Source organism: Aptenodytes patagonicus, chromosome 4 (genome assembly GCF_965638725.1).
Source record: "Aptenodytes patagonicus chromosome 4, bAptPat1.pri.cur, whole genome shotgun sequence".
Taxonomy (NCBI): Eukaryota; Metazoa; Chordata; class Aves; order Sphenisciformes; family Spheniscidae; genus Aptenodytes; species Aptenodytes patagonicus.
Window position 1 is genome coordinate 61,675,459 of NC_134952.1, and position 23,501 is coordinate 61,698,959.

Consider the following 23,501-nt stretch of genomic DNA (forward strand, 5'->3'; position numbering starts at 1 on the left):
CATCTTTTTATTTTATCCACAGATTACTTTTATATCCATATGCCACATTTTGCTCTTCTAACAGCTTCTCAAAGGATTGCTATTTTTAGACCTGTAATAATGGATGTATGCATGACTCCTCAGCTAGCAAGCAACTTCTTAACTCAGATTGGTGTCTGGTTCTTGCATTTCTTGTATTTCGAGTCAACTATACATTTTGAGGTAGAATATCTGGGATAAAGCAGAAGCAGGTGTATAAAACCAAAAGGGAGGTCAAGAACATCTGGTTTTTGTTGTATTCTTTCCCTTTTCTGCTGAGTGCATCTTGAGTGTGTTGGACTTACTGGAGACGTACTGTACTGTTGCACTGCCCAGGTTATGTGATGTCCAGTAATCCCGTACAAGTGGCTGAAGTCAGAAATAAAATGAATAAACAGTAGGACACTGGATTAGTCTTACAGGAGGCAAATCAGCGTGTCAGTCGTTATCAGGAGGTTTCCCACTTCCTGGCACGTTCCCTCCGTTGAGCTGTGGTCTTCTGCAGTAATGAATACACTGTAATTATGTAAAATAAGTTAGTTGGCTTAGTGAAATGATGATTACGCATAGCTCTTCAGTGAAATAATTGTGTGGAATGGGTGGTCTGGGAGAGCGTTTGCCCCAGCCATCCGTAGGCATCTGACAGACTAGATGGTTAAGTTAGCCAGGTAAATTCCCTGGGTTCCCAGCAGGAATGTGTTTCATGCTGTGTGTAGATGGAGTCGGGGAGATAATTCAGTAGTTAAGTGCAGGAGCCTGACCTTAGGTAATGTAAGTAGATCTCTCAGCATGTGTGTCTCTTAGAGTAAACAAAGTAGAGTTCTGCCTATGACTGTATCCTTGTCCCAGTGGGGTTATCTATAAGATAATTATGTTCTTTGAATTTTCCAGTTATTTTTGAGGGAATACACTTTTCTTTGTCCTTTTTGACTGCAACTTAATAGAATGAGCTGAAGTACTAATCAAGAAGAGTAGCTGTCAGAAATGGTTGTCCTCTTTCAGAAGTGGCTAAAAACAGTACCTAAACAGCTAGAAGTGTGTGGCTTCTCTGACAAGGGAGGAGATGGAAGAATACCAATTTTGAAGCAGTGGAAGGTCAAAACAGTGTTAAAAATCCAGAGGAGTAATGAAGAAATGTAACATTTCCCAAATAGGAGAATTTTCTTGTGCATGTCTGTTCTAAAATACAAACTTATGCTTAGGGAATATGTTGATCATCAAAATTACAAAGGTTAGCACTTGGTATCCTCTGTGAGAGGCAATGTAGACCATTAAATGGATGGCTGATCTGATCTGCTCTGTCAAGCAGCTTCTCTTACCTATATTTTCCTTTAAAAACACAGGGATTTCCCTCAACTCCAATTTTACTGATGAGGTTTTTTTCATGCTTTCAATGCAAAGTCAAGCCCAGTTTGTTGTCAAGGGTACGTACCAGAGGAGAGAATCAAACCACCACAATCCCCTGTGCATGGTCTTACCTAGTGCTTAAAAATTCTCTTTCTGTGGGGGTTTTGTTTAAACCAGGTACGAGTTGCCTTTTTTAACTTGCTCCATGCTGACACCATTTGCTCCATTTCATTCTTTCCTATAGGATCTTTCAGCTGGTGTTTTCCAACTAACATGTTCCACCAACAGTTGCTTTCCTTCTTCTTTTAGGCAAGAAAGTGTTAAATTCTCTTGTCATTTGTTCTTAAGATGCCAGTCCTGGAAAACTCTGCCTGTTAAATTGACTGCAGCTAGGAAAAGGAGATGCTTTCCCATCAGTAGGAGAACGGTTATTCTTTTAGGGACCATTGAAATACTTGTAGTGAGACATTTCGTTGCTGTTTCTAATAGCCCTTGTTGAACTAATTCTGTGGTATTAGAACAATATACAGAAGGAAGCTGGTGAAGGTGTAATGATAAGAGAAACACAGGTCTTGCCCAGTTTATGTGGAATTCTTCAGGTATTTCATTAGTGTGACAGGATTTCTGTCTCTGATGTGTGAGATTGCAGAAACTTTGTTCATATCTACTCCTCAGCTGAGTGTTACAGCTTATTAACAATGAAATCAATAGGAGTAATCAGTTATCAGTGTAAGGACTTTGAATCTTTAGACCTGTAATCCAGAATGCATTACACGATTATAGTAAACCCTTCAGAGTAGTTAATGGGATAATGTACACTTGTAAGAGACTACAGAAAACAGCCACATTTCCTTTTCCACGGGTTAGAAAACAGGCAGACTGGACTTGGCTTGGGGGTGGGAATATCTTCCGCTGAGTTAAACTGCCACGGTTCTCACTGAAAATGGTATGATTTTAATATTCTACAGAAAACTGTATTAAAAGGAGGGGAAGGGAGAAATCTGTAAAGGCACAGCAGCAATTTCTTCTTTTTATTTCATTAGGTTGCGTAGCTGTGCCAGCACATGTTCTAGCCAATCCTTGTTAAAATAAAAAATAATGCTATCATTTGCAGGCAGGTTTCCATATGAACAGAAACAAAGACTCAGTAGCACGAAGCTTCATCTCATAAGGAAATCTCTTTTCTTCAAATATTCTGGTAGGTTATGAGAATTATGCTTCTTTTTTTCTATTCCTGTTTTCTGAAAAGCTTTATAAATGCACCTAATTTCAGGAAACGGTTTTCTTTAAAAAGATGAACTATCCTTAAAAAAAAAAAAAAGTTGGGTTTGCATCAACTTTGATACACGACTTGTTAAATCAAACCAAGCCAGATACATTTGTGGTACAATGAGAAAAAAAAAAAGTTATAGTGTAAGTTCATATTGTGTGTGTTATTTCATAACTGCATGAAACGTGCTTTGCTTCTGATTGAAGCCTGAAGTTGTTGTTTTAAGAGATAGGCTCTTTGGAACCTTTCAGGAAATACTGACCTGTCTGCGGGGTGTACTTCTCCTGTGTAACAAAAGGGGGAAAAAAAAGATAGCTTTTACTGGCAAGGGAAACTGGCTTTACTTATGTCATCAATCAGCTCTATGTTAGAGAACCAGGATGCCTCTTGTGTGAACTGTTAACATTTAACACATTTCTAGCTGAATGGCTGTTTTTTAAGAGCTATTGACAAATATGCAATAACTGCAATTAAAATCTCCGTAATAAACTACAGTTTTAATCCCAGATACCAATAGAGCTCAATGAGGGAACGGAAATTTCTTGATGACCAATGAGAACTGAAATTATCTTTATGGCTGTAAATTAGTATATCAGACAGCTGTAAATTAGTATATCAGACTACTTGTTTGAATTGAGGTATTTGAAAATGGGATCTATGCTTTCAATTTCCTTATAGATCCCATTTTCAATATGATTTGAGGATCAGAGATGAAATCTTAGAAACCGAAGTAACTGTGAGCAGGTGTGTCATTAACACTTGAAAACGTGGCTTGGATTACTTAACCAAAGGATATAGAAATGTGATGACATTTTTCATGAAATTAAAAAAAATATTTTTTCTTATAGCCATTTGACCAAAAGCAATGTTTTCTGTGGGCCAGTGTGCATTCTGGCATTTTCAAAGAAACGCACAAAACCTGACATGAAGTGGAAAGCTGAAGCACTGTGATTTGTTAAGTTAAAACAAAGTAGACATTCTCAACCTATTGAAATATTTTATTTAAAAATAAATCCGTGTAAGTGATAGAGTATCATACAAAGATAAACATCTTCATTCTGTTGAAATCAATTGACCTAAGTAAAACTTTGTAGATAGCTGTGTTTTGCAAGATAGTTCTTTACTTTTTGGTTGTCTTCAGGTTTTTTTTTCAATTCTTTTTTGGAAGAAGAATTTCGTGGTCAAGTAGACAGACCGTACAATATTAAATATAGAAAGCCTTCCTTTCTTTTTCCCCTCTGCCTGGACCTTTTCTGCAGAGTCTTTGCTGTGATTTATCTTTTCAAGTTCCCATAATAAAGAATTGGCTGGTTTAATGATGAAGGTGAAGTCAGTAAGATTCAAATATTATGTGAGCCTCAAATAAAAAAATGAAAAAGGTATTTGGAAACTTTCTCTAGAAAGAGAAAAATTGTTTTACTGAAACAACTGAAAAAGCTCGGGCTTTTCAAAGAATTGCTGGGAGACTCTTTTCTGATATATCAAGGAAATGCTAGTCTTAGACCAAAACCACATATCAAAACAGTAGCGATGAACTAAATGGGACTCTGTGGCACGTGTTGTTTCATAGTAAGCGCTAACCTGGAGGAGGAAGGAAATGGGGGCTGGGCCAGGGGACTGGCCTCTTCCTGTCGATCAGTACTGACCAGACTGATAGGGAAATGCAGATCAGCAGAGCTTGGGGGTTGGTATGTGAGCTATGGGAGCTGTTAATGCTGCACGTTTTAGATCTGTGTGTGGAGCTTGGGTAACCTGTCTCAATACTGAACTGGGTTGCAGTTATTTTCTGGCTTCCTGGTTATTAGTTTGTAGTCTGAAACTTGATTTTCTTTTGTAATGTAAACCATAGCTGAACAGTAGTCTTGGCCAGCAATATTAGTCCCTATCCTGATAATTCTTGCTCAGCCTAGATAACATACCAAACCCTTCATACCTTGTCTACCAAGATGTTTTTTCTCTTGTCCCCTTTACTCTTAATTATTTTATTTGAAGCACTGTCTTGATAACACACTACCCAGCAAATTTCATTTGAAGTACAGGGAGCACAAAATTTAGGGCTCTGCATTACCATGAGAATATAACATTAGACTTGTGGGAGCCAGATGTCTCTCCTCAGTTCCCACATGCTGGACTCAGGAGGGAGGAAACCTCTGCTGTCAACTCTGCTGGAGTTAATGAAGTTCAAGTCCACCATCTAGCTTGGTACAGGGGATTCTAGCTGTACCAGGGGATTTCTGGCAAGGAGAGGAGGAGGGAATCTCTGGGTCAGACTGCATTGTTCAGGCATCTTAAAACTATATTGCTACCTTACAAGGACTTTGATAGGATAGGGACCTTAAGTCACTGTTACTATACTTTATCACCTAACAGCTTTTCTCAAAGCAGTGAACTTTCATTGCACTTTGCAGGTGCAGCTGAAAGGCTGGTCTGATGGGAGCTAAACATATGAGTGCTTATATAGCCCTGACTAAAGCAGTCCTAGATAAATACTGTGACATGCACAAACTGCTTTCTACTCTGCAGCTCAGCCTAGCTAGGTTTTCCTGTTTCTGAACACAACTTAGTCATGCATGTTTGTGCATTTTTATCAATGGATAAATTACTCTCTTGCTTAATTAGATACATGCTAGACCCTTCACTGATTCATAGCCTATGTCACAGGTCCGTGTGCATGCACTGGGCTCCAGATTTCATCGAAAGTCTGGCTGTGGTACTGTGTGATGTACATCTGGCAGAATCCTTAGGGCTCCTGGCGTAAAGTGGCATTAGTATGTGCTTTGTACAAAAAATATTTTAAGTAACAATCATGAAGAGATGGGTCTAAACCCACAAGCATTCGTAGTGTATCCCTACATGGGTGTAGATCCCTTCATTTTTACAGGCCTTGCTGCTGCTGACCTGAGCTATTTTTGTAGCTGGTCATCTCTGTTCTTAAAAGGAATGACTGTTCATTCCTGTGGTGGCAGTCAGTTTTCTTTTGCTTGTGTAAATCACTGAGTGTGTGTGTATAAACATTTCGAAGTGAAGTAACAGCATTTTTTCCCAGGTCCAGACTTAAATGGATAAGCAAAATTTATCCTATTACTTGTTTTAATCAGGAAATTCTAAAGGATTTTGTGTTCTATCCATCTTATTATGCTGACTCTCTGAGCCATTTCATATGCTGGTATAGCTTGATGTTATGTTAAAACTGAGTTTAGCCTTTCTGGAAGCGCTCTATATGCAGACCAGTTGCTGAATTAGATCTTAAAATGAAGTAAATTATCTTTTAGCTGTTCCCTGGCTGTAGCTTGTCCTTGTTTTGCTAGCTAGTTTCCTGCAAAAAGAAACCGTTCTCAGTTAGCATGCTGCTATCCTTGATGTTGTATAGGGCTATTGCAGTGTCATGTGATCGGAGTAAAATGCTCCTCTCTGACACATCTACAAAACTGAGACGGCGCTTACCTAAATGAAATTAAATTAAAGGTCATGTTCACAAGGTGCCAGTCTTCCAGCTAAGTTGTCCATCTCAGCTGTCCAGCCCAACCATTAATTTTTAGGACTGGCAACTATGATGGATTGTTAACTTGCTCTTAAAAGACTAGGCTGAACTCCAGGTCAACTCAAATGCATATTTTTCATCTCCATTTTAGCAAAGTTCAAAACAGTTTTGGAGCAACCAAATTCCTAAAACTTCAGGTCAGAGCTTGCTAATGAGAAATGGTCCTTTAGAGAAAAGCATCAGCGTTTCTTTCCTGCGGTAGCATGGAGTTGGTCTTTGTGAGTCACAGCACCTTTGAAGCAGCAGTGCATGCTTGTCATCTCTTCTCTGCATTTTCTCTTTGGAGCTTGACAGGGCATGCATCTGTCACATTGCCTGCTGGAGGATAAATAGAGTGGTGGAAACTTCTAGGAAAGTCCTGTAAAGGCTTTTGGAAGTGTCCTATAGTACCCCCAACTAACAATTGTACTGAGGATGTGTGGGTTTATATACTTACAAGTCAGCGTGTTTAGCAGAGAGGGGTAGTGTGTTGTGGTTGTAAGGTGGAAATCTGAGTGTCTCATACAAAAAATAACATTCTTAATACAGACTCCTGCAATTGCTGGTTATTGATCTGTGGAAAACTGGCAAGTCTTTCACAGATAACATTGTTCTGGGGGAGAGAAAGCATTCTGGGAGTGTTGTTGCAGTTACTGGAAGTAATAGTTCTTTTTTATAATAAACAATGACGTTATTGGTGTGTGGAGATAATTTTAAATGTTACATCAGTTCTTTTCAGATGTAGTTAGAACTTAATTGATGTTTAACTTTTGTGGTTTTTTACTTTAAAACTCGTTTGATTTACAGTGGAGAGTGGAAAGCAATGGCGCTTTCACTCTTGTGTGTGTATCCACATTGATACGCCCACACACAGAATGTGTATGCACTGGGAGGACAAAGGGACCCCAATACTCCTTTTGAGTGTTTTTTTTTAAATAGAAATAATTATACTGTAAAAGAAATAATTACTACTGGATTTCTACTGTAATAGAAATAATGACTAATGTAAAAGTTGAAACAACTCTGGCATATTTACTGCATATAACAGCAGAAGGCTTTCAGCATACCTTTTGATTTCTGTTCTGGACTGTCTTTGGGAAAGTCACCTTCACAAGCATTGAGACTGCATGTAAGTGCATGGTTTAACGTGAGTACACATGGACCTCAGAACTCAGCTGAAGTGGCGTGGCAGACGGTGCTGTTAAGTAAAGTTACTGATTTACCTCGATAAGAAGGAACCAATTAAATTAGCAGCACTGGGGTCCAGAGTACTAACGAAGGGAAAAGTTATAACTTCTGCATTGGTTTTGTAACTTTCAGAGTGAGAAGCCTATAGCAGTATCTTGAATGTAAAACCAGCCACTTCTCAGTTCCTTCACAAGAAAACATAGTATTTCCAGGAACGTTAATGCTTTTGAGGGTTTCTTGTTTTGTTTAAGACTGCTTCTAATAGCTGTATTCTATTTGCAAGACGATCAGATTGTAATTGTTAATTATAGAGGGGAACAGTGTAATTGTGTTTCTGTAGGCGGGGTTAGATACCAAGACTTTTCTCTTTGAGGGTACGTATGGCAATGCAAGTAAGATTTTCTGTTGAAGACGACCCTGGAATCAAAGATTAGGAAATGAAGATTTTTACAGTAAGTTGCCTACTGTCTTCAAGTATTGGCATTTAGCATTTTGATTCTGGGCACTATTTCTTAACAATCCTTTTTTTCTGTTTCAACTGCTCTATCAATTGCAAACCAGATGTTAGGATTTTAAGTGGTTTGTTTGGGATGTGTGAGCATCAACCCAAGAGGGAGCAGTGGTGTGGTTTTTAACAGGGGACAATACAGGAAGGCTATGAAGATGCACCCAGTCAGTTTATCAGACAGGTTCTTTTCTTTATTCAGCCTTTTGTTTAATTCAGCCCTGGGCAGATGAACTGGGCTGAAAAGTGGTTGAGAAATCATGATTTGACATTAAGGAGAAATAATTTCTTTTTGTGTTCCCTCCACATGTACCTTAAACACTTGTGTGAGACTAGATTTTAATGCCTGTGACATGTCCCATTCTCTTGAGTGGCTTGAATTTCTGCTGGGGGGCTAAGGGGGCAAAATCTTGTCCTTAACATTTAAAGCAGCCTAATTTGTCTGCAGTGCTATGCTCAGTCCTTGTAATTAAAAAGTTCAAGGAAAATGCCAAGTGGCTGCAGAATGTCTTTTTTTTTTTTTTTTTTTGTAAGGCACTTAAAGTCTGGGTGAAACATCTGTTTCCTCCTCCCCGCAGCTCATTTTGGAGATTAATATGATTCTAGTGAAATCTCACTGCGACGTGTGCTGCTGTTCAGTGACGATGTTTCAAACGCCTACATGAAAACTAATTGCAGCTTCTGCCATTCACTGCCTCTATTAAAAAAAAGAAGAAAAAAAAATTAAAAAGTTTTGTGAGCTAAAATGGTAGTTGCCAGTCTGAGTTACACCTGCAATAGGAAGCTGTGGCAGAAAGTACTTGAAAACATGGGATTATTTGGCATTGCCCATGCTATATGTGCTGAGAGATCACTGCCTCTGCAAACATGACTGTTCTTTTGCCCTCCATTTCTGTCCTCAACATGAAGAGCGAGGAGAGTGTAGAGCTCAGAGGGGAAAGACATATACAGAGATATATTGTTTTGAGTTCCTTTCTTCTGTGCAAATTCTCAGTTTGGTTTTTAGGAGTCAAAAATTCAGGCTCAAAATATGTTGTCTTTTCTATGCAGACATAAATTTACTGTCCATTAAAAATCCAGATGCTGGTAAGTAACAGCAGTGTGGTGGGTACATACCATCCAAAATTTCAAACCAACCAGCTTTCTTAAGTTTTGCCACTCCCTATGATTGGGTGCAGCACCCTCCACTCTGCAGAGCCGTTTACACAGTGCTTACAGTGATGACAGAACCTGTTTCTGTGTTTAGATAATTTTTGGGCCCAGGCTCCTTCAAAACAAGTGAAAAGCACCTCTGTGAGCTGGGCTGACCCCTGGCTGGGCTAACAGGTCGAGCTGAGGTTGAAGATGTTTTTGCAAACAGAGGCTTTTTTAGAATTAATGCCCTTTTCCTTGGCTATCAGACTAACCACTGCATATTTGTTACAGCTTCTCTGCAAATAGACTAATACTACTTGATGCAGCTGACTGCTGTGAAATACAGAGGTGTTTTTGTCAGTTCCTGGAAAAAACTGACATTTCAGTTGGTCTCCCCTTCATCTCAGACTCTCTCAGTTGGTGTGAAACTGTGTAGGTCTGATGAAATCAACAGAACGGTTGTTAGGAGGAGTTACTATCCCTAGCTTTCTGGTACTGTCTGTGCAGCTGAGATGCCTTAGCCATGACCACCTTCAGTGTTGACTTAAAGTAATCTGCTTTTTTTGGCACTGGCATGGATTGGGACTGCTTTCACAAGCATGCCCGTGAGATAGTAGTACAGTAACAGCTGTATATTTAAATGTCAATCACTGTAAGGCAATGCCACCGAAGCCACCAGTACAATTTAATAAGACAGACCTAGCAACAGAGTGCAAGTAATGAGTACTTGTCAGGATGCCTCCAGTCGTGATGGTAAAATCCCTGTGAAGAAGGTGGAAATCCCCATGGCCTGAATTTCTTGATGTGAGAATGGTGGTTCAAAGGACAAAGTAGCTCAGTTAATTTACTGTCCTGAAGTGTTTTTAAAGATGCATCTTTGATGGGTGAGATTACAAACTAGAAAAATAGATAGGAAAGAAAGAGTACCCTGAAGAGAGACTCAGTACATTTTAGTGAAGATAGCTATATATACACACATATATTTTAAGGTCAACATTTGAAGAGCTCTTTACCCAAAACTCGAATCTGTTGCTGCTTATAGAAATGAAATTGTGTGTTTATCTAAGCCATTGAGATGTAATTTCAGTTTATACCGTGTTAGCACAACTAATCCTTTCAGTGATGTTCAGCTTCTGCCAATTCAGTCAATGGACTAATTGTGTGAAGTGAAGCATTCAAACACAGCAGTGTTTTATGTACTACATCTTACCACTTCCTGACCCTGTCTCACTGCACACTACCTTCTTGCAGTCTTCTAGCCAGATCTGTTGTAGAGTTAGAAATGCCCAGATTAATTTCCCCTGCTTTGACAAGCTCCTTTACATTGCAGGAGGCCAGCTTTTATAGTGCATCCATAGGAAGCGTCTCCACTACAGCCTCTCACCACACAGGAGACAGACTGAAGATGTAGGCAGCTGGCAAATGTGAAAGCAATGAAGAGGTGTTCTGAGGTTGACAGTGCTTTTTATAGTACGCGCATTTTCTGGGAAGGGCATAAGAAGGGAGATAAACAGGAGATGATTGTGTCAAGCTGAGAAGTAGCTGTAGCAGACCAAGATGTTCCAAAGAGAAGATCACAGCAAAAAGGTAAGGGTACCAACTTCATCCTGTCCTTTTTCCTGCTGCTTGAATATTTTCTTCAACGTCAACAGTTCTTCCTTTGAAAATGCTGACATTTTCTGTAGAATCTTATAAATACTGTAATAGCCATTCAGCATTACTTTGAGAAAAATACAGTAGTATTTTTATAGCTCACTCTAGCCCCTTCAATTCCTGCTCTAAAAGTGTGGGGTTTTTTTCTAGAAGCTCTGCAGACCGATAAAATATTGATAACAATTCAAAGATCAGAAAAATCTCTACGTAACTGCTGTATATAGAGTAATAGTCAATCAAGACACAGGGGGAGAAGTCATGTAGCAGTTGATAAGAAGTCCTACAGAAGACTTTGACTCAAGACTAGAAATAACTGAAAATAACTCTGAAACTCTTATTCTTAGATAAACTGTTTTTACTTCAGGGTCTGCTGGCAAGGATGTATGACTAAAGGGACTACGAATCTCTGTTGTCAAAAGCAGTGTCATCATGTCATGCATGCATCCAAGAGAAGAGTGTCAAGGAGTTAATTTGATTGTGTTTGAGTCTAACAATGCAGCGTCACAGTGTAATCTAGGATGTTACTCAGTCTTGGCCAAAGTCTACTGTCAGCTGAGTAAATCATGAAGTTCCTTGCATCGGCATGGATTTGGGCCAAAACTGAGGGATTTTGAAAATCCCACTGGTAGTGTTCTCAGCACAATTGTTTTAATGTAGCTTACAGCTAGATCAATATTCATGTTCGGTCATCTAATTTTTCTTTCTTGTTTCTAAGTATACTTGAGGAAGTCTTAGTAAAAATGATAATGTTCACAGTTTTAACTTCTCTTATTTTAAAAAATACCTAAGCCAGCTTTCCCTAAACCTTCTCTGCGGTCTTCACTCCTGAGCAGAGAGCATATGGGGAAAACACAGTAGGACTGTACATTGTTGCAAGACTTTTTATAACGTTATGAGAAACAGAAGGGGGCCTTAAAATGATAACATAGTGTGCAATGATGACAGCCTCCTAGATGGAAACAAAGCTTCCCCTGATTTTGAGTAAGACTTGGTCTGAATGCTCCTGAAAAATCCTATCCCTAGTTCTTTGGTTTTTATGGGAGCATCTGGTAGGATATGTCAAACAACGTTAGTTACAGCAATTGGCCTTGATAACAGTTTCTAGTTTCTTGGTTATCAGATTTCTGCTCCAGGTCAGGCTTCATATGTTCAAACAGGACCACATTTGCCACCTGGTGTTTTGGAAAAACATGCCTGGAAGCTGAAATGTATGCGGTAGCTGTGGGACTGACTGCCTTCAAAATTTGAGCACTCCAAGAGTTGAGAACGCTTGGAGGGCCATCATTGCTCAGATGAACTGAGCACCTTAACATCTCACCAGAAAGTAACAGATGATGACTTCCTAATATTTCTAAAGCATGGCAGACTTTAAGGCCTGGACTAGTTTTTCATTGGCAATGGGCCAAGTCATGTTATTAAAATTAAATGCATGCATACAGGATTTTCTGTGTAAGGGTCTTGGCACCTTTTGGGTCTTAGCACAAGCACTTCTCAGCTCTGACATCTGCCAGAGCAGTTGAGAAATGAGGTAAATTCTTAGAAGGCTCTCAATGGTTCGGACTGAATGACCAAATTCTAACATGCCTGAATGACTGTCCTTGTCATTTGTCTTCCAGGTCCTCAGATTCCATCAGCCACCAGCTGATCGCATTGCAGCAGCGTAGGTCTTTCCGTGAGGATCAGGAGGTGTCCTGTCTGCTTCGCAGCTTGCCTTTTGATCCTGCTGGGTAAACACCAGAGAGAGCCCAATATAGAGGCAGAGCACACGCTTTAAGAGAGCTGACAAGCCAGTCCCTGCACATACATGCATCTGTGTAAGAGTACTCCAAGTCTAAAGGCCTCTGTGGCACTGCATGGATGTAAGAACTGTTGCATGTGTGGGGTTAGACTCTGCTTTTTGAGACATGATGCTCCGACGAGGATTTATTCTATTTCTCCCCCGACTTGTAGGCCTGCTGGTGGTGGCCTGTTGCTCGGTGTCTATTGTTTATATGTTGGCTTGCACACCCAAGGGTGACAACCAGCAGCTTGCCTTTCCCAGGGTGCACAGTCCAACTGTGAAGGAGGGATATGAAGCCATTCTGCAAGAGCGAGAAGAGCAACACCGCAACTACATCATCAGCTTGAAGAAACAAATTGCCCAGCTGAAGGCTGAGCTCCAGGGCAGGAGTGAGCAGCTTAAGAACGTGCAGGACCAGTATCCAGACCCCTTGGACAATCGGCTTGACCACAGTAACACGGAGAAGGCCCAGGCTAACCTGCTGGCTTTCCTCCGTTCCCAAATAGACAAAGCAGAGGTGCACAGCGGTGTTAAGCTGTCCACGGAGTATGCGGCCGTGCCGTTTGAGAGCTTTACCCTGCAGAAGGTGTACCAACTGGAGACAGGGTTGACGCGCCACCCAGAAGAGAAACCTGTAAGGAAGGATAAGCGAGATGAGTTGGTAGAGGTGATCGAGTTAGCTGTTGGGAGTTTGAACAATCCAGAGGGGGAAGGCAATGCAAAACACCACGTATACACAGCTTCCGACTTCGTTGAAGGTTTGTATGCAGACAGCAGGTTAGAGGGTCCACATAGTGCTGGTGAGGGGTTCTGGTGTGACTGCGTTGCTGAGGGAGATGAACATTATCTCAGAGCACAGATGTCTGGGACAGTGTTAGTGCTGTGACGCAGCGATGCTGTCTCAGGCACAACTGCAGAATGACAGCTTTCCTAGGGAACGGGACCTTGTGAGCCTGCCAGACTCTTGTAGTGACCACCAATGTGTGCTCACAGCTCTCTAGTCATGCGCTTGCCTCAGAACTGACAAAGCAAGGAGTGAATGACCAGGCTGCAATCCCAGATCTGTTACCAGTGTTAAGACTACCAACTGCATTTCAAATCCAAACTCCAACGTTACCCTTACTTCCATCTGCACAGCTCTGCCAGAGTCAGAGTGGCAAGATAGGTTTTGAGGACAGCAGCTGAGGAACTCAGTAATTCAGCTGGTATCACCTATAACTTCAAATGACTAGGAAAGCTTAACCTTTACAAAGTATCTCCTATACCAGGAGTGGTGCACCTTAGCCCTTGGATTCTAAAATGAGCTAAACAGTCTTTACTCTCACATGTAATACTGAGGCAGTAAGTGTGGATTTTTAAAGTGCCACTTTTAACAGCAACCAGTTTTTACTTCATGTCTTCTGTCACTAAATCGAAGTGCTTACTTGTTTCCAGTCAAGCTGCTTTTTCCCAGCCAGCCAGAGGCACCAGGTGTATTCCAGGAGTTGTGATGTCTCCGTGGTTGATGCCTGTTCAGGTTAGCCCCTGCTGCATGGCAGCTCTGAGTTAAAAGGGCAGGAACATGTGCAGCAGAAACATGATATGAGACAAGATTTCACAGATCTTGTTTCCAAGGGCTCATGACTGTTTCTCATTCAACAAGAGAGCTACATTTTTACTTGTAATATGGCTGCCCTAGTTTCACTTCATAGGAACTGGCATGTTCCCTGCTTGTTCTTCAATAGTGTTGTCTGTAAGTGAGATTTAATCCACAGCTGACCTAGCTGAATGTAGTATCGGAGGAAAGACTTGTCTTCCTCATCTTCAGATGTTTGTGCTGCAGACTTAGAGGGCGTGTGGGTAAGACACCTACCTTTTATGGAATGACTGTTCTAACGTGCTGAACACAAGCCCCCATGCTTTATCCCAAATCACTAGAGATTTTGCTGTGGATTGTTTTTTCATCTAATGTTTATGAATAGAGCAGAGCAAAATGGATCCTCCATGTGATGCGGACAAACTATTGCTGTTGTGCAATGGCTGGTCATTCATTTCCACTCTCTGTATATGTTTCTCCGGCAATCATGGTATCGAGAGACAGTAGGTTCTTGAGGCCGTGCTGGGATATACCTGCCAGTCAGGCAGGTCCCTCCCACAGCAGGGACATGAGTTGTTCAGACTGTGGAGACGTTGTTGAGGCAGGTCCTGGCTTCCCTCTGGCCCAGGCACTTCCTCCACACCAGTCAAATTCCTCTTGCTCAGACATGGGACCAGGGCATGGGCAAGGAACTGGGAAATGCTGCTGGCTGCCAGCATTTGAGTGCATCATGGAGCTACGTGCTTCCAGTCTCCTCATTTCTGTTTGTTGTTCAGTTTATCATTTCAAAATATGTTTCTACTGTTTATTATAGGAGCTGAACAAGTATGTATGACTCTTTGGCACCAGCTCTTTCATGGGGAGATGGTGAGGGGAAAGGAGGAGATGTTTTCTGCCATACATTGCTTAATATTCCATTAAAGTTACCCTTTTGCTTAGAGCCTGCCTTTATGCACAATCAAGGGTCTTTGCCTGGGTACCAGTGCTGTCCTTGGGGAACAAGGCAGAATCTTGTGTGCAGAAAGGCATGGGGAAGGGATGCACACTGCAGTGCTGGCTCTGTGGAGGTTCTTCATGCACTCATGGCCTTGCTAGCTTTCACATACCATGGTGAAATAATCCAGAGGGAGGAAGTCCTGCATGCGACTCAGGAGCTCAAGAAACTGGAGCACTGTGTGCAGCTCAGTCTGAGCTCAAGAAACCTTCCTTGTGTCCTCCCCTGCAGGGCAGGCCCTTGCTTCTGTAGGTGCAAGGTAACAAATTCTCATTCTTACTCAGCAGTGCAAACCGGTTTGTTTGCAAATGCAGGGATCCGTGCATCAGGGCTGGAAACAAAGAGCTGACTTGGCAGAAGATGTCCCTGCAGAGTTCCTTTGGAAGTCTCTGTCATCTCTTGGCAGTCTCTTTTCCCCCATCCTCCATTCTCCAAGAACGGCAAAAACTGCCGATCAAAGCACAAACAAATCCATTGCTCTGTATAACTTGAGCAGGAGAAGGGAGGACTGAGTTTTCTGTTCAAATTCTGCATTTCAAGTATGGTTTGGACTCAGAACTTGTTTTGGAGACAGCGCTCTGCAGGTCCCACTGCCTACACAAGAAGTTAGTAACAAGCTGGATTCCATGGCAGCTTCTAGCAGCTTCGTACCAATCCAGCAACACAGCAACTGCGAGCGGTGTTACCCAGCCAGCAAAGCCAGCTGTTTTCATTTTCCGGAACTGCCCAGGGTAGCTGGAGCTTTCTGGGAGATGTGACCCAGGTCTGCACTGACAGTAATACCACTTAACCCTGTAAGCTTTTTATCTTCCAGCTGCTTTAGCAATAACAGCACACAAAAGCTGTATGCATCTCTTATGTTAAAGGTGGGGCTACTGCCCTCGTCTTAAGGTTCAGCAGGTGGAGGGATGTGCTGAAATGAAAATCAGGTAATCGGGGTCAGAGACAGGATTCAAAACCTGAACTGCTGCTCTTGATATATGAGACTTGTGTCTTTATTTCTGCCCTATTCAGCAAAGCCTTTGACACCATTTTTACCCAAGCGTGTTGCTGATCCCAAGTCTTACTAGCATATAAAGTGGTGCAAGTTAATCTTGTTTGCTTGTGCCTCTTGTGTGGATTTTTCAGTTCTTGTGGGTCACATCTGGTACCTGCTATCACTTTTCCAGTACTAGTTCATTGCTAACATATGCCAATAGGCAGAGTGGTGGTGTGGTGCAATAAATGTGATTAGAGTCTGTATCTCTTCCTCTTTTCCATTTTGTGCCTTTATTCTTGTCTTTGCAGAGGGAAAATGTTTCTTCAAACACTTCTTACATTTAAGGAGAAATGTTTTGTCTCTGTGGCTGGGTTCTCTTAAAATAAGTGTTGTATCCTCTGCAGTTTCTAGACAGAACGACTTGTGCGTGGGAATTAGACTGTGACCCTAGTACCTTACATCTGAGCTAAACTCCTTCTCAGCAGATTTGCTGTTACACGAAATTTGGATAGGATTCTCAGACAGTTCTCCTTCCAGGAGTAATAGCTGACACGTGGTGGAATTTTCCATTTTTTCTTACTCAAAACCAAGAGAACGGCACCTTCTCCCTGGGGCCCAAAATGTATCCATCTGGCTGCTGCTCTGCTCTGCTTCTCTTTTCACAGAGGCACTTGGGCTGTTCAGCTGCTATAGTCCTCCCCTCTCCCCCTTATTCCTCCCACTTCTATACCAAGTTCACTAGTTTTCTGCCACGAGGAGTTAGTAAGAAACAACATGGAAAAGATCAGAAATTTCTGTGTATTATACACAGGCAAAGGACTGCTCTGTTTCTGATAGAAAGCCAGTTGCTCAGTGGGCAGAATAACAGGTCTGGTCATTAATTTATGTAAGTGGCAGCAGAGCTGAATAGAGTTGGAAGTAATTCATTTTCTCGGAGATGGAGATAATAATTTGGAGACTCTGACAAGCCTGAGTGGTGTGTTCCATAAGTGAATGTAATCACTGTCTGGTGATACTCTTTCCCAACAGGAGCAGTTCCAGAAAATCCCTGGATTGCTTCAGAAATGCCCTGCCATAGCACTGTCAAATATGCTGTTTCATAAGTTTTTCTACCTGAAGTACGTGGCTGTCTAGTGACTGGAATTTTAAATAAGGTCTCAGAGACAAATGAAAAGGAGTAGCTTTGCTTTCTCCAGTTGACAGCTACTGGTGGTGGGCTACCTGATGCAGTTTTGCCCTGGAAGCTTATTGGGAGAAAGGATGATGCTCTTCCTCAAAGGATAAGATGCTGTATTTTACTGCATGTGAAGTGGGAAGACCACTGTAATACTGAATTAAAATGGGGGCAATGGATGCTGATAAATCCTAATAGCGGTTCCTACAACACCTAACAGAATATAAGTAATGAGCACGGGTCCAGGGAGTGTTTCTATTGACAGTGGAAGACCTGAAACCTATGATCTGTGAAACTGAGGCTAAAATTGTCATCCACTCAACAGCATTTTGTTAAGGTTGCATGGCTGTTTGCTAGTTATCAGTTCCATGCAGATCTCCAAAACTTGTTTACCTGCCCTGCTGAATAGAGATCAGGTATTTTCCATTTCTTTAGAGAGCCCTGGGAATTGCTGCTCTGAAGACTGGACACTTACTGCTCTTTAGTCAACCCTTCAGCCCAGGTCTTTTTTTGCTTCTCACTTGTCCTTTTCCTTCATTTTAGGGCCAGTCTCTCTGCTGACCCAAAGCTCCTGTTCGCTTTTTTACATTGGGTTTCCAAAGGCCTTGACTTTTCTCCCTGCCTTTGAAAGGAATGGTGCATATTCTGAAACATAGCTGCTGTAATGGAAGCAATAGATGATCAATCAACTTTCTTTTATCCATAGTGAACATCTAGCCTTTCCAAGGCTTTTGTTTCAGGAGCAACCTTTTCAGCAAAAGGTTTTTTGTTTTACTTTTTTGAGACTACTTTTTTCCCCTCCTCATAGCTCATCTCTTAGAATTGAGGCTGCTTGACACATCTTTCTGAATCACGTAAAAAGTCCTGATGGCACAAATGAAGTAGTGCCTTCGGAAATGGAAAAATCTTGTGAAAGGCAGGATGTTCTGCTGGGTGAGTCCCCAGAGTGACTCAAGACATTCAGGCTCATTTCCAAGTCTCACTGCCTGACCTTGGGTAAATCGCTTTGTTCTCTGCTTCTAAAAAGAAGATACTTAAAAAAGGAAAGATGATGCTTAAAAAAGGAAAACAAATGGTTTAAATGTGCATCAAGAATGACCATATCTAATTACATGCATTAAACTTGCATACAATTCTCTTCAAGATAAAATGTTAGGATTATAAATTCTTGGAGTACCATCTTGCACAAGGGAACCTTGCCTTCACCTAAGCTGCTTGTTTTTAGCTGTAGTAGAAGTCCTGAACAAGAACAAAACTGCAGAGTTAGAAGCAGCCTCTGTTGATGTGTGTATAGCACTAGGAGGGACCCCTCGGGTCACAACATGCATTCTGCTTTAAGGTCCTTCTTGCTTATTTGGCAAAGCTTCCTTTATTCCACAAATGTAGTACATATCTCTGGGGAAATGGTATTTGTGGGGTCATTGTTTCTTGGCTAGGGTAGAAGAGGATGTAGAAGCAAAGACTTTGAGATGTTGTGTGGTAGATATTATTAAATTGGTTAATTTAACTTAGATCTTTTTTACTATGAAAAATGTCATTTCACTATGTCAAACATGTGAAACGGTCCTATCTATTTCTCTCTAGAGAAAATGCAAATCAGATTTAATTTAGATTTTTGTTTAGCTTAATGTCAAAAGGCTACCTTAACCTTCCACAACACAAACATCCTTGGCAAGACCTGTGTTCAAAAACTGCCTGAGTAAATGAGTGCACCCAGCAACACGTTCAGATCATCAGCAGGCTTTCTGTAAGAATAAATGGGTGAGCAGAATTCAAAGGCCCAGATTTCCATTCTCTGGCCACCAGGAGGAGGAAATGTAGGGACTATTAGGTCACCGTTCAGATGATCTCAAGTGCAGGCTCAAGTTCAATAACAGATGTAGTTCATGGTCTGCACCTTGAGCAGACTATATAGAAAAAGCTAGGGGGAGTCGAGGGCACAGCTTTAAAAGATTAGCAGTAAAAGAATGATGGAGCTGCTATCTCACTAGATTCATCTGCTATGCTGGAGGGAGGATTGGAGCATTTGTTGAATCAGCTTGTATTAAAACATGAAGTGAATAACAGATCAGTAAATCTGCATATAGTATTAACCAACTGAAGTGTTCATTAAGAATAAAACTCTTACACAGTGATAATGAAGATAAGACAGTCCACAGAACTCCGGCCAGATAAAATCACACCTCATTAATCTTTTGGATGTTCTGGGCATACCAATGTAAAAGCTACAATACAAGATGAAGAGCTTATGTCACTTTGCTGTTCAAAGAAACCTTTGACCTAGACCTTCACAAGAAATACAGACAGAGCTGACAGGCTATGGGTCGGATGCACAGCAATGTTACACATCAGGGGATGACTAAGATTAAAAAAAAAAAAAAAGCATTATTTTGGTCAAGCTGTTCTTCATAACCAGATGGGGAGAAAAAAAAAGAGGAGAAACGAATCAAGCGGAGGAGTTTTCTTCTAGACATGTTTTGCTTGTCTCTTGAGTTTCTGCAAGAGATGGAAGGCAATGCAATTATACTCTTCTACTGATGAAGTTGTTAGGATACTTAGAGTAGCTTAACAAGTAGTTAGAATTAGCATTTAATCCTAATGGATCTAACTATGAAAAAGCTTTATTTCAGTATGCACTGTAGGGACTGAAATGTCATTTAGAGTGGGTAAAATCTATAGCCTTTTTGCCAACTTCATCTCATTTAAGATATCAGAATAGTGTTTCAGTGGGGCATGACCAATACTTTTATAGTTCATGCCAGCCCTCAACATGGGACCAATTTCACCCATCAAGTGTGTTAAAAGTTCATTCCATACAGGAAATAAGTACATGCTTGTATGAATTAAATATCCTTGGAGACTGTCTAATGCAGTCTCCAGGATTCTGTCCTGGGTCTAGCCTCTGACAAACTCCATAGTGTCATTCTTGCAGACCATTACTTGCCCAGGAGTGGGCATCATTGCCACAAAGAAAATAAAAGTCTCTTGAGAGTTGAGTAACAGGAGAGTTTATCCTGATTGGCAGTGGGTGAAGTTGATGGCTGCTGGGGCCTGGTTTTATTAGGGGACTTTCCAGAGAACCTCCCAGAAAGGAGAAAATGAATGTGTTCATCAGGAAATTGCTTTTCTGGGAGATGGCCTAATCACTCATATTGCAGAGAGGTAGGCTGCCTTTCGCAGTCTCTCTGCATCACCATTACCATGCATGCCTGCAGTGTGCAATTGGAGCAGTCTGAAAAATAAGGACAGCATGTCTGCTGGGTTATACTGAGTGTGAGCAATTGGTAACCTTCAGGGGTTTGTAACTCAGCCAAGCCTAGGAATGTGCCTGCGAGAATACCAAATAGCTCCGGCAACCCAGGGCTCTGTCCCTGCCAGAGTGACAGCCTCCTCCAAATGATGGTGGATTGCGTACTGGTTTAAAAGTAAATATCTCATGCCTCTGCTGCCTTTTCAGCTTAGGTGTAACACATGAAGACTGCATCCTTTTTCTTCACCCAGGAGCCCAGCTTTAATCCAAAATCTCCTCTCTCTTGTTTTCACACAGGGATCTACCGCACAGAAAAAGACAAAGGCACATTGTATGAGCTGACTTTCAAAGGAGACACAAAACATCAGTTCAAGAAGATTGTTTTATTCCGGCCATTTGGTCCTGTAATGAAAGTGAAAAATGAAAATGTCAATATGGCTGACACACTTATTAATGTCATTGTGCCATTGGCCAAGAGAGCCAGCAAATTTCGGCAATTCATGCAGAATTTCAGGTGGGTTTCCATTCCAGTGCTGCCTTTGCTTTTTCTTACTTGGAAAGTAAGATGCAATTTCAGGAGTTATCAAGGCCTCACTCAGTGAAATCATGCTACTTTTACATAACATTTCATTGTGCCACTAAGAAGTCATTTTTGACATTATAGAGACTGAAAGGCATTTGGCTGCTTAATGCATTGTGATTAGCAGTAAAAGCAATTATATTCCAGTCATCAGGGTTTCTGATTTGCATGTACCTGGCTTATGTGTCTCAATCTGTTTATGTGTCTCAGTCTGTTTTATTGGGGCACACGCGACTGTGGAAACATGAGAATTTCATGCCATTAGTTGCAAAGGAACATTGCTAAGGAAAAAGGGAATTAGTGCTCCCAGACACTTTTCCAGGCCCTATTAGAGAAAAGATTAAGGCAATAAGAGGCAAGAGGGAAATGTATTTGAACTTTCAGGATAGTTACTTTTAAACTTCTTTTATTTTTCAGCACAGAGATGATGTTTGGAGGGAGAATTTAATTGAGATGCAGCTTTAAATAGCTGCCCAGAAAAGACTGTGTTAGCAGCAGATACTGACTCTTACAATGGGATTTGTTTTGCCTAATTACAGCCATCTAAAAATAGGCTCCTTGTCTAAATTAGCCATCTGATAGATGCTTGTTTTAGGATGGGAGAAATCACCCTCTGGTCATGCTGATCTCTCTGCTGATTATAGATGAACTCTTGTTGACTAAACTTTGTGCAAGTGAGGCATGATGTCTAGCAGTAGTTCAGATTGGTCCTACCCTTAGGCTACTGGCGTGATCTCTGGTTGATTTTAGTAAATGTTTCTTAACAAAATGCCAAAGCTCTGAACTCTGGAATATCTGTTATAAAAAATCAAGGCTAAGAGGTAGGGTATGTATAGCTTCTTTAAAATCCCCCTTGTCATATTCTCCCAAGTGCTGGAGTTATTGCCTGCCTGATCGTTCTTCCTGGGGCTGGATGGCCTGTTTTAACAGTGTCCTCTGTTATTAATATAACAAACACTGCTTAGAGAGTTTTTTCCTAATCTGCCTGAAAGATAGTCTTCTGTCCCATCTGACAGAGGCAGTGAGCCCCTTTGTCAATACAAGGATCTCTGTCAGTGAATCGTGCCCTCAGGAATGCCTTCCAAGGTTCACCCTACTCTGCCTTCCCCAGTGGGGGTAGGTTATTGAAGAAAGCTAACTTCTGGGACAAGTCACAAATCTGTCTCTGTTCTCCAGGGAAATGGGCATTCAGCAGGATGGGAGAGTTCACCTCACTGTAGTTTATTTTGGAAAAGAACAAATGAATGAAGTCAAATCGATACTTGAAAATACTTCCAAGTAAGTACCTGAGTGTCTGGTGTGCTGTTCATACACAGTGATCATACCACGAATTGGAGACTAGATAGCTGTCCAAACTCGTAGTTGTGCCAAAAAGTTCTAAACTGCATTGGAGAAAATGGCTTTCTTTCCTTTGTATCAGATAAAAAAGGTGTTACCCTGACAGTCCCATATCTGTGGGTTTGTGATGTCGGTTTTTAGAACCACAAAGCAGATTTTACTGAATTTACCTCAGTGCAGCTTTTTTTTTTCACACTGGTAACTTCTTTAGTGCTTTTGAAAGTGCTTCCAAAGGCAGGTGCAGACAGTTTCAGTAGAGCGTACAGGAACTAGATGCTTTTGGCCAGGTCTGGTCTATTGTGTTTGCTTGCATAGCTGTGTTTGTCAAGATCATGTGGCAGTGTAGGCTTTTGTTATCATCTCCATGTAGGACCAAGACCCTTGTATAGATACAGTAATACAACCACAAGTATTTTATATTTGCCTACTAAAGATATTTTTGTCCATCTAAGCCTTGTCGGGATTTTTGTGAGGTCTGCCCAAAGAATGTCTGTGACAGGAATGCTAGCATAGGAGTACACAGGTCAAGCTCTGAATGTAGACATAGTGGAAATCTCAGGACTCAAAGAGGACATCTCTTCCCTCAAACTGCTCTCAGAACTGTGATACTACAGATTTCTAGGTTAATTGTTTCATATTGGGTTCCCGCCCCCGCTTGTATTAAGAGCTGGAAGGACAGGATAAGTCGCTGAATATTTTCCTTCTCCTAGGTCAGCCAACTTCAAGAACTTCACCTTCATCCAGCTGAATGAAGAATTTTCCAGGGGCAAAGGATTAGACATTGGTGCTCGATTTTGGAAAGGAAACAATGTTGTTCTCTTTTTTTGCGACGTGGACATATACTTCACAGCTGAATTCCTGAACTCCTGTAGATTGAACACACAGCCAGGTACTGCTACAGATGAAGTGTATTGTCTTTCAACAGATTTTTGCCTATTGTGTAACAGCCTTCACCAGAGTATTCTTGCCTTTGAATTGGTAATGAAGCTGCTGTAAATCATTCTTGAAACTTAGAGAACTAATTAAGACATGTATAAAAATTCCATTGCTGGTTGGCTTTTGAAAGGTTTTAACACTCCTGTTCCCACTGTGATTGAATTTCTTGCCTTCAGCACCTGTGCTTTCTGGAACAGGATCTTTTTGTTAATTATATCCTCACATTCACGTTCTCATGCAAAGAACATAGGTTCAGTCT

The 23,501-nt window shown here is 41.2% G+C and overlaps 1 protein-coding gene across 3 annotated transcripts in view; it reads left to right on the top strand.

Annotated features, from left to right (window-relative positions):
* Positions 1 to 23,501, top strand: part of CSGALNACT1 (chondroitin sulfate N-acetylgalactosaminyltransferase 1) — a 47,147-nt gene that overhangs the window by 17,976 nt on the left and 5,670 nt on the right. For all 3 annotated transcript variants that reach the window (XM_076336928.1, XM_076336929.1, XM_076336927.1), the window contains exons 3-7: positions 10,313 to 10,569; positions 12,252 to 13,173; positions 20,686 to 20,902; positions 22,145 to 22,246; positions 23,017 to 23,195. In XM_076336928.1, the coding sequence (XP_076193043.1) occupies positions 12,540 to 13,173; positions 20,686 to 20,902; positions 22,145 to 22,246; positions 23,017 to 23,195 (1,132 nt within the window). In that variant the 5' untranslated portion in view covers positions 10,313 to 10,569; positions 12,252 to 12,539. The remainder of the gene's footprint in view (positions 1 to 10,312; positions 10,570 to 12,251; positions 13,174 to 20,685; positions 20,903 to 22,144; positions 22,247 to 23,016; positions 23,196 to 23,501) is intronic.